Source organism: Egretta garzetta, unplaced genomic scaffold (assembly GCF_000687185.1).
Source record: "Egretta garzetta isolate BGI_Z169 unplaced genomic scaffold, ASM68718v1 scaffold56, whole genome shotgun sequence".
Lineage (NCBI taxonomy): Eukaryota > Metazoa > Chordata > Aves > Pelecaniformes > Ardeidae > Egretta > Egretta garzetta.
The window spans coordinates 12,024,711-12,037,859 of NW_009260182.1; the positions used below are offsets into that span (position 1 = coordinate 12,024,711).

Sequence of the window (13,149 nt, forward strand, 5' to 3'; positions counted from 1 at the left end):
GTACTTTCCTGGCCATCACACGCAGTGGAAAATACTTTCATCTTCAATCCAAGCTCTGTCTATCAAACTCAAAAATCCTTACACTATCGTAAGGGGGACCTCCCCACACACAGTAAGGAACAAAGATAACAGTGCAAAACCAGCAGTCTTAGATGCTCCATCATACCTTTTGCGGATCTTTTTTAAGGCAGCATAGCGTAGCAGCCATATACCAGCCTGGATTGTTCAGCTAGAAAACATGCCATCACCTTGAAACAAAACTAAAATCTTGAAAGTAATTTCCTGAAAGTCATCTGACCTAATACCCAATTCTGCTCTGCCGAGTCATCAGGGATAGGGCATAATGCTGACTAAAGAAGTTAATGAGAATCTAGAAACAACAGTAACTAGCCTTTACTACAAAAGTAGTGCTTTCATTAAACACAGCAGGGAAAGGTTAAATAGAGACTATCAAGCTAATGTTGGTGTGAACATACGGCCACCAAGTGGTATCAACATATAGGTTCTGACTAGCTCTAATCACAGGATAGCATTGTTTAAATTAGATTTTAAAAGGCTTTTAATAAAAGCCCATGGATGACTAAAACCCAATAAGCACTCAAACACATAAAACCAAAACATAGGATGATTAACTAGAAAGTGTACCACAAAGATCTGGTGATTACCAGAAATTCAATTTAAACTTATTTACATATTTGCCATTATAGCTCCAATTAAGGAGAAATATTTTACACTTGAGTTAATCACACTATATAAAGGCAGAGATATGAGTAAAGGACAGTTCACAGAATCCTGCTGGCAACTTTCTAGCTTGTGGATAAAATTAAACCTTTGACTGCCAGCCACCACCTATTGTGCCTGATTTGTGCCTTGCAAGGCTTTTATGGCCTTTGCTTCTACTCAGCTTAGAATAAGAAATCCCCCACAGATTTAGCTATCTCATTGGATTTCAGTCTCTAGTTTGACAAAGACAACCTAGACCATCAGTAAAAAAGCTACCTTTCATTCTGGACAAATTAAACTTTTGCAACCAGTTATTCAGGAATATCCCTTTCATAAAGGTTTCAAAATTCAGTTGTCTTAAAGGCTTTGTTTAATATTACCATACTCTCACTTTTTCAAAAGGAAAACTTAGTAAGTCACCAAGGCTCAGTGGCCTTGCTGTGAGCCTCTAAATATATAAAGAACTTTGCTGTTAGGAACATTTGCTTTATTTCTTAAGGGAGGGAGGGAAAACAGGGCCCTCCTAAAAATGTGCAAAGGACAAATCAGGTAAAACTATTACTGATACAATAAGCACCTTATTACTAAAACATTACACATGTTGCTAGTTCAACTATTATTATTACATATTAGCATCTTGGCACACAACTTTCAACAATTTAAGCTACCATCATGTTTAAGAAAAATAAGGGCATAACTAAAACCAACTGGAAAGAGAAAAACCAGACAAAACCAAACCAATGAACCCTATCCACACGCACAGAACAATTTACTTCCAAAACTGAAATATGCCTTGAACAACATGACTTGAAAAGAGAAGCTGAACAGTCAAGTATATACATACACAGCAAACACTGAAGAATTCTAATAGCATTAAGTTAATGCCTTAAATGTTCCACGGATTTTTTTATAATGCAGATAGCATACTATATAGGGAAAACATGTTCTTAAGCATTGTTTGACAAAGCTGTCAATCACAACCATGTGAAGTAATAAGAGATAAGGCAACTAGCAAATCGGTTTTTTAGAGGCTAACGTTACTTCCTTGAGTGTTCCTTTAAACATCTTAATTATGTATTAATTGCCTGTGATATTCACAAAATCACATAGCAGTATGTCTGAAAGCTCCTCCTGATGAGGAAAATGAGAACCAGACGGAATTCCTTTAAGTCTTAGCTTCTCGCGATGCCTAATTGCAAAGCAGCATAATGTCAAGGTATAATTGTGAGAAGCTCGATCAGCTAGAATTCATGTATTAATGTTTACAGCGGCTGACGAAAGAAAAGCTACTAGCATGTTCAAGATACTGCAAGAACTCTAGATGGCCACACCAGCCTTCTCTAACAGATCAGACGACCTACTAGGAAGGTAGGACACCCAACTACTGACAAGCTGAACTGATTTATGTACAAATAAGATTTAAAGGAGAATAGATTATTACCTGAGGCTAAAAAAAATTGTCTTATTTCTAGCAACGCTGACGGATTTAGCACAGGAAGACACTTCAGTCCTCAAAGTAGTTTTAAAAGCCATTCTTGCTGTAATTCATCTGCAATCTACTGTATTAAATTCTTGCAGCAGTCCTCACTCCCTAGGGATATTACACATTTCACCATGTGCTAAATTTCAGCTTTTGACTGTCTCCATGGTTTCCAATACAAAGGATTTACTTGCCAGACAATAAAAGTATAACAGCCAAGTAACTATATCTGTCTAACTTTAATCGTTTGAGGCCTCCTGGAAAAAGTATCTTCAACAATATCCTTGATCACAGTCATCACAACCTCAATTCTACTCTTTTTGAGAAGAAAAAAAAGAGCACTTGCATCATTGTTTTCAGTAGCTCAGTCAATACCCTCTCCAGTTAGGCAGTGACAAATTAAACCAAGGCACACAAAATGTTGGTAAAAAACCAAAACAAAAACATTTACTTGAGAACAGTGCACAGAAAATGACCACAGTTGAATAGAGGATAGAGGGAAGATTTGTGTGAAAAATATCAATGCAGGCAGCAGAAAATTGATCTGAAGCTGTAGAACACAGGAGGTTGTTTCTTAGTGAAGAGAATCAAAGTATGCTATGACACCCTAATATACTGCTATAGCTTAATTACACCTAGAAAAGATTTCCCAGTCAATGTTCCCAGAAAACAACTTCCTAACATTATTGAAGAATTCAAAAATACTAGCATCGAGGCTAACCTTGACATCAAAACAATTCCTCTTACAGCATATTGCTTGCTTGAAAATGCTGCCTACGGACCAAGGTTAGGAATGACTGCACAACTGCTTCATTGCTTTGTCAGAATTCTGTAATTACCTGTGCCATTCGATGGGTAAAACTGTACCCATTTTTCCGCTGTTAGCCAAAATGTAAGCTAAAGCAAGTGTTTGGTCGATTTACAGGAATTTAACTTTAACCTTTATTCCTTCAAGTTCTTACACAAGGGATAAAAAGCATTAGTCCTTCATATGTCCTGGAAGATTTACTTTTCCGTAACAGAAGTTTAACATGTACTTATTAGGTTCTTTAATCAAGCACTAACCATATCTGTGTTTTCAAAGATTAGTATCAAGATGTTTTTAATCTGCTGTTTTAAACTGGAATGTTAAAGACAATTCCCAGTCTCAAAAAGAAGATAAAAATATGTAGTTTCTATTAAACTAGCATTAAACAATGTTCCTCTGCACTGGGGGAAAGGGGAAGAGAGTTGCATCAGAAAAATACCAATACTGGTATTTGCGGTACGTGTACACAGTAGATGACAGATGCTACGAATATCAAGTGCGACATGCATACAGATTAGACCAACTTTGATATGTCTAAAACTGTAATTGTCTGTGACAAGAAAAAGATAAAAGACAAGAAATGCAAAGTTGTGTTCCATTCACAGAGTCTGCATTATGTGAGCTCAATCTCCTGCAGCAATTTCCCAGTATCACACAGGTAATTTAAAAATACAAATTAATCTTTAGGCACGATATCTTGAGTTACAAAAGTAAACACATTAGCGTAGACTTAATCTGTTAGAAACAAAACTTATAGCCACTCACTTTAAGCTCCATTCTGAGGCAAGGTAATTGTGAAATAAAAGTTCAGGTTTTGTATGCTGTATCCCTAGAGAGTTTCATGGTTAAACTCACCTTAAGGGTAAGCAATTTTTCTGTTCTTTCAAAGAAAAGAGAAGAAAAATAGGAAGCATAGTACTAAAGCTGCAAAAATGGGCAGGAAGACTCCAAAGCAAGCAAACTGCTGTGAACTCAAAGAGTTTATATAACAGACACTATTACTCAAGTTATTCTCAGTTTATAACTTCTATTTTTATCAGATAATTTACAGTATAAGAGACCAAACCAAAAAGCTCTACTGAAGTCAGGCATCTTACATCCTCCTAATATACATAACAAAACCAGAACAATTTGAGACCTAAAAATTACCAAAACAAATTTTTAAAGCCAAGAAGATACACTCTTGAGACATTAATACCTCAAGAACAAAAAAAACACTCAAATGTGGCAGACACTGAAAACCTGGAAAAGTCTTTACTCTGAATAAATTTGAACAAAACTCCAAGGTGTCTGATCATAACATTGAGCAACTCTCCTCAGCGCTCTGTAGAATTGACTGCGTGACTCACCAGTAGAACAGTCACAAGCACTCAGCACATGGCCCTCTGTAATTATATCCTTCACAGAAGCCTAACTTACATTGGTGCATTTTAGTCCAATATAAAATACCCACTTCTACACAAAAGTATTCAGATCAAGAGGAAGCATTTGTAACAGAAGAAACAAGTGAGAAGAGATCAGAAAGCTAAGTAGAGACAACATTACAGCTTTAAAATAGAGGGTCTAGTCTTTCTTCTAGAAAGGCTGTGAAGAAATTACTACTATATTAAAATGGCTTTAAAAAATAAATCACTGAATACCAGCCCCTCTTGTCCATAATAGCTCTATTATTCACTACCTTCACACTGTATTAACACTTTCTTTTAATACATACACCTTGGAAATGCATGACCAAAGGGAGAAACAGGCAGATACATAAACTGAGAACACTAAATAGTTCATAATGATCATCAGCAATCAATCACTTAAAGCCTAGAAACACTAACTACACTTACCCAAAAAGTTTGTTTCCTGTGAGCCTTGTTTCCAAACATAAGCGTATACCCAGATTCCATGATTGGCCATTAAATCAATTGGTATTTACTTGTTACAGGGAAACTGTTATAGCACACCAGTTTAATTCTCGTTTTTATTTTAATCAGTTAAGATAATTAAGATACAAAATTATAAACAAATTACAGCTAGTCCCAGATTTAATACAACTTCAGTACAAACTTTTTTAAAAAAAAAAAAAAACGTTTAAAAGTAGAGATTTTGATTAGAATTTTTCTTATCCTATATTAGTCTTTGGCAGCAGGTATATAATCCTTTCCCCAGAACCACTGCCACAAAAATCCTGAGCCTAAGCATCTTCACTGGATGGTAGAAAGCTATGGATGAAAAGCTCCCTTATTAGCATTAAAAGGAGAACAAAAAAAATCTGAGAGAAAAGGAAAAAACCCAAGATTCCAGTCCAACCAGACAATAAATCATTTTAATTTCTAGGCACAAATTTCAGAGCAGATGCTAAAAAGGCTAAGCGCAGATTTGCCAGAAGGTATTAGTGGACTGTACCTCTTGTATTGGCACCTCCAGCTCAGTAAGCTCATGCCATGCAGTTCAAATAGAGCCCTAATGCTCTGTTGTCCCCCTGTTTACATTGGGGTTGCATCTAGACCTAGTATCACAGAATTACTTGGGTTGGAAGGGGCCACAGGAGGTCTCTAGTCAGACTTCCTGCCCAAGGCAGAAGCAACACTGTGAATTCAGACCAGACTGCCAGAACTATCTCCAGCTGGGTCTTGAAAAGCCCCATGGACAGAGATCCACAGCTGCCCTGGGCAACCTGTTCCAAAGCTCCCCATCTTCACATGCTGAAGCCTTCTCTGTTCAACTTTACAGTCGTTGTTTCTCATCATCCTGCCAGGAACATCCAAAAAAATCCAGACTGAACAACCTCCTCGGTAGGTATTAGAAGATTATTAGATACCCTCAAGCCATCTCTTCTTCAGGCTAAGCAGGCCCGGTTCCCTCTAGCTTTTCCTAGCAAGTCATATCCTCCAACCCCTTGACTATCTTGTATAACCTTAGTAACAGTTTTGTTTAGAAATGTTAGCCAGAAGCAGTTTGCTTAAAAGAATTTAAATGCTTCAGATAGGGCCTTTTGATTCTTCTGCACCAAAGATGGATTTGCTACTTGTGGTAAGGCACAAGTGCCAGTAAAAAAATGAGCAAGCCATGCACTCTTTTGATAAAGACAGGTATTATGTCCTATAACAAGACTGTACCCAACCCATTCCATTGCCAAGAGAAAGAAAATAAGATGCATCAGAAAGCTCTTACCACTTTCACGCACAGAACTTTCCACCCACTCTCCAGTATACTAAGACCATAAGCAGGTTAAGCAGGTTAAGATGTCAGAAGCACCAAGCAAACAAGTCCTAAACAGCTGGCATATTCATTACCACTTTAAGTATTACTTAAAAAGATGCTCAAAAATTAATACCCAAACCTTTTAATTGATCTTTCTCTGTAAATTATTATGCATCTTAAGATATTTATTCAATACATTTGCATTAATTGTTGAAAGTTTTAACTTCAGCAAGCACTGTAAGACACCATGCCAAAGGAAACAATCACAGTTAAGCACTATTATAGAGGTCTGAGTACTTTTATGAGGAAGATAGCAATCAACAGGTTTTTGTACAGCTTTTTTAGATGAAGCAGATACAATTTATGAAAATATTATTTGAATGCATTGATAATACACGGACTACCAGGATTTTTAGTACGAAAAATTATAGTCTCTCAGGAGTTTCCCCACACCGAAATAGGAGGAGTAATTGCCTACTGTCTGCAGGTAGAAGTTAACAGTTAAGCAGCAATTAAAACATGTATGTTTGTTCCTATGAATATCAAAGCAGACATCAAAGATGGAAATATAATGCATATAAGACGACAGCCAAAAGGTTAAGATAGTTTATAAATAACATGCTAATGCTTTTATACTGCACATGGTGAAAAGGCATTCCACAGGTCTGCAATCAGGCTTCACTAATCATCTTTACTGATAAGACACAGGAAGAACTCAATCCACACAGAAACTTCAGCATAAAGAGAACTGGAATAGCAAGGGATGTACCTGGGATGAAGCAATAATGAAAAAGTCAAGCTATTAGAAAGTCATTGCCATTTCAAACTTTTGTTCTTCAAACCTCCCCTAAGATACGCATAATTTTGCTTTTTCCATCCTGTATCAACATCAGCTTCCAGTCAGTCAGGGTAAAGACAGGGAAGAACACCTCATTTCCTTTCTGGTAGAGATTAACCCAGCACAGCCCATTCTTTATTCTTATATCCTCTTCCTTCTAAGCATGCATAACCTACTTTAGAGGAACAACAGAAAGCAAGGTACTTCTAGTTGCTGATAGACTTCAACCAGAAGCCAGGGAAAGTCCTCTTTCAGAAAAAAATGAGTTTAACTATGTTGTATAGGAAGAAAACAATTCCTTCAGGTAGGGCAATGAAGAGAGGCATGCTTCATCAGCGCAAGTAGAAGAAACAGACTGGATAAATGCAGAGACAGTACATAGTTTGTCAAAGTACCATGAAAAATCCTGTAAAGTGTTTTATGCTGTTTATTACTCTGCATATCTTATCCGTTTGAACTCCACTCCTACAAAGATTTACTCCTGTGTCAACTTTAGTCAGTGAGATTATTCACAGTGCACAACATCCAGTGCAAGTTTAAGGAGTTCAGAATAAAGGTCTTGATCGATCAAGGACCATACTGCACTAATTGCATTGCCTAGGTTGTAGCATTAAGGTCTTAATCTGAACCTGTGTCTTTGGTTCCTAAAGTATCAACAGTTAATTGTGCAAATAAACCTAAATCAGTGCCTGTGCTTCCAAAGAGAGAAGGAAAAGATTCATACCAACACAAACACCACACGTGCTAACTGGAATGAAAGGACCTACTGAAAATTATGTATAAAACCATTGCATATGCTTTTTTCTTTAAAAAAAATTACCACAGAATCAGCTGATAGTTCAGGAAACTGAAATAGAAAACCCATGAATTTGCTGTTTTGCAACTTTAGAGCCTCAATTGCTAGCACTTTTCTGACAAATCAGTACTCTGGCAAAGAGAAAATTTAGTTGCAACAGTATTCCTCTCTTGATAGTATAAGTAATTTCTTAAGCCAACTACAATTCTGTATTTTATCTTTTAATTGCTTTTAAAGTCTACCTGCAATTTCAACTCTATTGTCTCCTTTAAATAGGGAATTGCAAGAGTAGAAGACAAAACAGTCATATGATCTTGCTCTAGTTTCTATCAAGGAGGGCTACATAGCGACCACAGTTCAACCAACTACTATTTATTTGGAAAATAAAGCATGCTAATTCAAAAGTTAAATTATGCTAAAATTACCACTACACTGATTCTTCAGCATGTACCTGCACAAGCCTGCAGCAGATTATTTAAAATATTTACACTAACACCTTTGAATATTGAAAAAACAGAAGGCAAAAGTGACCACACTCTGGACAGCTGGCAAATACATGGGAAGGAGGGAGCAGGAGTTGTCTTTAATTTAGACAGTATAAGGAACACTACAAATCAGCACCACAGAACATGCTTTAAAAAACGCCTACAAAACAAAACCCCACCATTCTGAAGCCTTGGTATACCCAATTGCAAGAGCAATCCACACATAATCCAACTGCAGACAAGAGAATAAAGCTTAAAAATATGAGTACATTTTAGCATTACAGCTCACATTAAGGTAGATACAGGCAATGACATAGCTAGGAAAAAGCTGATGCGTGGCTAAGCATTTGGTTTTTTGAAGACAGCAGATTGACTAGATTATGTTCACAAGCAAATAAATCAGAGACCATCTGACGATACACTTATTATAAAAGTAACAACTTTTTTTTTAATTTGACCATATTGAAGCTTTTTTTTAATCACTCAAATATTTGTATTGTTTAGGTTTTCTATCAACATGGGCTTGCCACTGACTTCATTATGGCCAATACATGTTTAATAACTATTTTCAAATTTTGTGACTTCAGAAAGCAGCTGCTCAACCAACACAGTAAAAAGACTGCATGGTAAGATAACTATTTATTAGTTTCGTTTTCTCGTATATATTCTAACAGCAACTCCAGCGAGACCCAGTCAAGTGTTCTGTAAGAAGATTAAGTAGTACAGGATCACAGCCAACTGATGTCCTGGCAATAACATGCAAGCTATTACAGAAAGCTATAAAATAGCAAACTGACAAGATGTAGTTACAGATATAACTTAAAACCAAACTGAATTTACACATTAGTTCTGCTTACAAACATAACTATAAAAAAAAAAAAAGGAGAGGTAAAGTCAAATTGTATTTGACAAGCAAATGACACAGGAAAAATTTAAAAGATTACATTTTTAATCAAACAGAGCACCAAAATCTGCCAGCACGCTCAACAACTTATCTTCAAAGTTACCTAGAAGAATGAAAATGTTTGAAAAATGCATTAAGAAGCCAGAATACCTGTTATGACAGGTGCTACACAGGGCAGCTAGAAGAAACAATTATAAGTGTTCAACTGGAAGAACTATTGTCAAACAGTGCCGAGACACAGAAAATTTATAGGATTTAAGTGAACAGGAAAGATGAAAAAACCCACAAAAAACTTTTGCGCATTTCCAAAATTATATTTGAAAACACAAGGAGGATTGACTCAGTTCACGATCTTGGCACACTGGGCACAAGAATTTCACTGTAAAGGTTCAACATCCTAATACCATCCACAATATAATATTTCTAGGTATTCCCGTAAAAATTGCTTTCACATTAGAAGTTATGTATATCATATCAAATAGCCTCTGCCTGTTAAAATTTGACAAATGCATTAGGATTGACTTTCAAGAAAAGTTTGCCCTGTGCACTCAGAGTAATAGTGACAATTTCTAAGACATTTCATGTAATCTGGCAATTTAGTTTAAATAAATCTTGACAAATGTTTTAACATTAACAGTATATAGAAAACCACTGCCACATAGTTTCAATTTTTAAATGGGAATTCCAATCATTCTGCAATTTATGCATTAAAACAACACGAATAAATGGATTAAAATAATAACACCTCGCCCTTTAGACAGACCACTAACCACTACCTTCAAGTGCGCACATTAGTCCAAGAATATGGCCCTTTACTATAGATTGCAAAGAATTCTGTAAGCAGAAAAGGATGGTATTTAAGACTATTATCTAGGCCCATTATTTAAACATGAGCTAGAAGAAAAAAAAAATTACAAGAGGGATTGAAATTCCAATTTTGAGGCCAGAAAGGATCATGATAATCATCTGGATTAGTCTCCTAAACGTTGCAGACAAGAGAACTCCCAGAATGGAGTGTCACTTCATGGTCACACCTACTTCTCGTGCATCTTTTATTTATGCTGTAGCAAATCCTTCAGGCAAGTATGAAATCCTTAGCTAGAAACTTGAAATAAACTCCTTATACTTTAACAGCTATTTACCATCTTTGTTACAAATGTGTGGTTTGCTTCCAGATTGAAATTATGCACAGAAAATAAAGGAGAATGGAGCACAAAGTACACGAAGATGAATCCCAGGCAACAATGTTGAGATGCTATCAAGACACTCCTTACACTGGAGAAATAGAAATTGCTTTATTAAGGAAAAAAAAACCCTGTAAGTCATACAGATCCACAATCCAAGAGTCAAGAGAAGCAGCCAACAGTTCTCTCACAAACACATAACTGAAGAACTTGCTGTAAGGGCTCTGACCCTTGTATACAAAGCAGTGCATACGTTCAGATCTGCAGCAACACCTTATTCCTGATACAACAGTACATCACCAATCTCAGTGTGACCACCAAGGTATTGGAAACAAAGAAACCCCTATTTTTTCCTCTCCTAATGACTATTAGGATCAAATTAAAGTCTTTTCACTGAAAAGCTACTTTCTGCATCCTTCACCAAGAGATCTGAATTTGATTTAAAAGTATGCACTTTGTGTTAAGTTATAATCCATTAACAGTTAGTCTTAAGTTTTTGCATATGTACTTTTTCCTCTTACCCAGGAAAACAACCATCACGAGCAATAAAAATAACAGGATAGTAGAGGCATTTCAACTCCTCGGAATCCCTACATGTGATTCATCCACAGGTTGCGTCCACTAATCTGAAATATTAGGTTTACCTTGATCATCACTACATACAACATGAAAACAGTTATGATCTTCAGAGATAAAAGAGATGAATGAAAATTAGTTTCTTCCAATGTAACCCTATTCTATAAACCCAATATGTAACTGAAAAATTATTTACACTGACTGCATTTTGAGGTCTTGGTTCCTCCAAAATCCTTCCATTGAAATTATACTACACTCTGAATTAAATTCAAATCCTAAATACTTGGCTCCTTCTTACCACTCCATCTACCACTTCTCACACTACTGTTTCTAGTGTTTCCTATACCAAGCCCAATAAATTCTTCTATGAAAGCTGCAGTCTCTCTTCAGACCTCCTTTTACATTACCTAGGTACTTAAAACTTTTCCCCTGCTGTCCTAGTTATTAAGGAAGTCAGGGACACTTTCAATTGTTTTAGATTACTGTTTTGACTCTGCTACTCCAAGTTTACTGGAAAAAGTCTTTGAAAAGGACCAGAGATAAAAATTACAATTTCACAAAGCTGAAAGGAAACAAGCACATTAAAGGTACATCAAACCCCACATATCCATTACATATAGCAATTGAATAACAGTAAACTGTTTTGGCCACTAGTTAATTAATTTCCCTTTTTTAATTAACCATTTAACAGTTACTCACAACTCAGTTTATAAATACCACCTTACAGCCATTTCCCAAAAAGGTGAACTAGGACTTCATGGTATGATACAACAGCTGTAGACAGTAGGGAATACTCTCAGAATATCATGGTTTCCTAGAACTCAAAACCATAAAATATTACATATTATAGGACTACAAACTTCGGATGAAGATGCGATTTTTTTAGTTTCAGAGGAGTTGATTCTGCAACACTCTTCCTGATCTTTTCCCTTTTTCCCCCCTCCTGCACAATAGTTCCTCCCCCCAATTCATTTGTATTCCTTAATTCTTCTCTTTTATTCCCTGCATTCACAGGCAGTGTATCGAACTGAATACTTTCTTGATAGTATTCCTAAAAATCTACCTCCTTCCTGTTACTTCTCAGGAGTGCATTTATTGTTTGACTGCTAGCCTCCTTGACAGGCGTTGTTCTAAATTATAACCTAAATCATCCCATTGTCACCTCTCCCATCTTCAGTTTTTCTAAAACAGACAGACAACTTTCCCTCCCTCCCCAACTCACTTTTATCCTTTTTCTACATCAAACTGAAACTTCTCATCCTCACCTTCCAGGCTGCACAAGTTCTGCCCCTGCCTCACATAATTTATATCTCCATCACTTGCCTGATAACAGCCTGTATTTTTCTAAATCCTCTTTCCTTAGAGGTGACCTGGAAAGGAGAAAAACACCAGGGTTTTTTTCTTTTTTTTTTTTTCTTCCTTATGATGAAAACATGACACGTTCATCAATAGAAGCCCTATTCCTTTTGAGCCCCCACCTTCTGAAATACCAAGCTATCACAACTCCTGCAATAAAAGACTACCAATTTGGTTTTGTTCTTTACAGGGGCGGGTCTTAAGGGTTTCCTGGATGACTCAAAATTACACATAAGGAATCTTAAGCTCTCAGTAGAACAGGGTGAAAGTGCTACATACTCAAATAAAAGCCTAAGGAGAAGACAAGTGTAACAAAAATAATTTAAGAGTTAGCAAGCATCTTTCCACCCCTACACTTAAGTCAAAGTAGTTTTTAGGTTGTACTTATTAACAGCACTCCAAAAAGCAATTGTAGGCTTTCTTCAAAGATCATAAAGCGAGCAACAAAACACAAAAGGCCAGTTAAGCTTTGGCCGTCTTTTGGTGCCTTACTTTACGTGCATGCTAATGCCTTCCATACCTACAGCATCTCCCAGCCCCACAGAAACCGGACAGCCTTCTGCAGACCTCCACCACTCTCCCCGCAGCCCGTGTCAGTCCAGACACACCTCCTCCCGCCCAAACGCTGCCAGAGCCGTCCTTCCACACCCCCCAGGCCGCCGCAGACACCACACTGCTGCCCGCGGTACCTTGCGCTGATTTACGACAGAGCTGGCACGACTTCGCCCGGACCACCAAAGTTTCCCGAAAACAAAAAGTGCAACCGAACCCGCGCCGGCGGCCCAGGCCCTCCTCCGACGCCACCGC

The 13,149-nt window shown here is 37.0% G+C and overlaps 1 protein-coding gene across 1 annotated transcript in view; it reads right to left on the bottom strand.

Annotated features, from left to right (window-relative positions):
* MARCHF5 (membrane associated ring-CH-type finger 5) overlaps positions 1–13,149 on the bottom strand; it is a 35,061-nt gene that overhangs the window by 19,931 nt on the left and 1,981 nt on the right. The window contains exon 2 of the mRNA XM_035897421.1: positions 12,252–12,296. Coding sequence (XP_035753314.1) covers positions 12,252–12,296 — 45 coding nt within the window. The remainder of the gene's footprint in view (positions 1–12,251; positions 12,297–13,149) is intronic.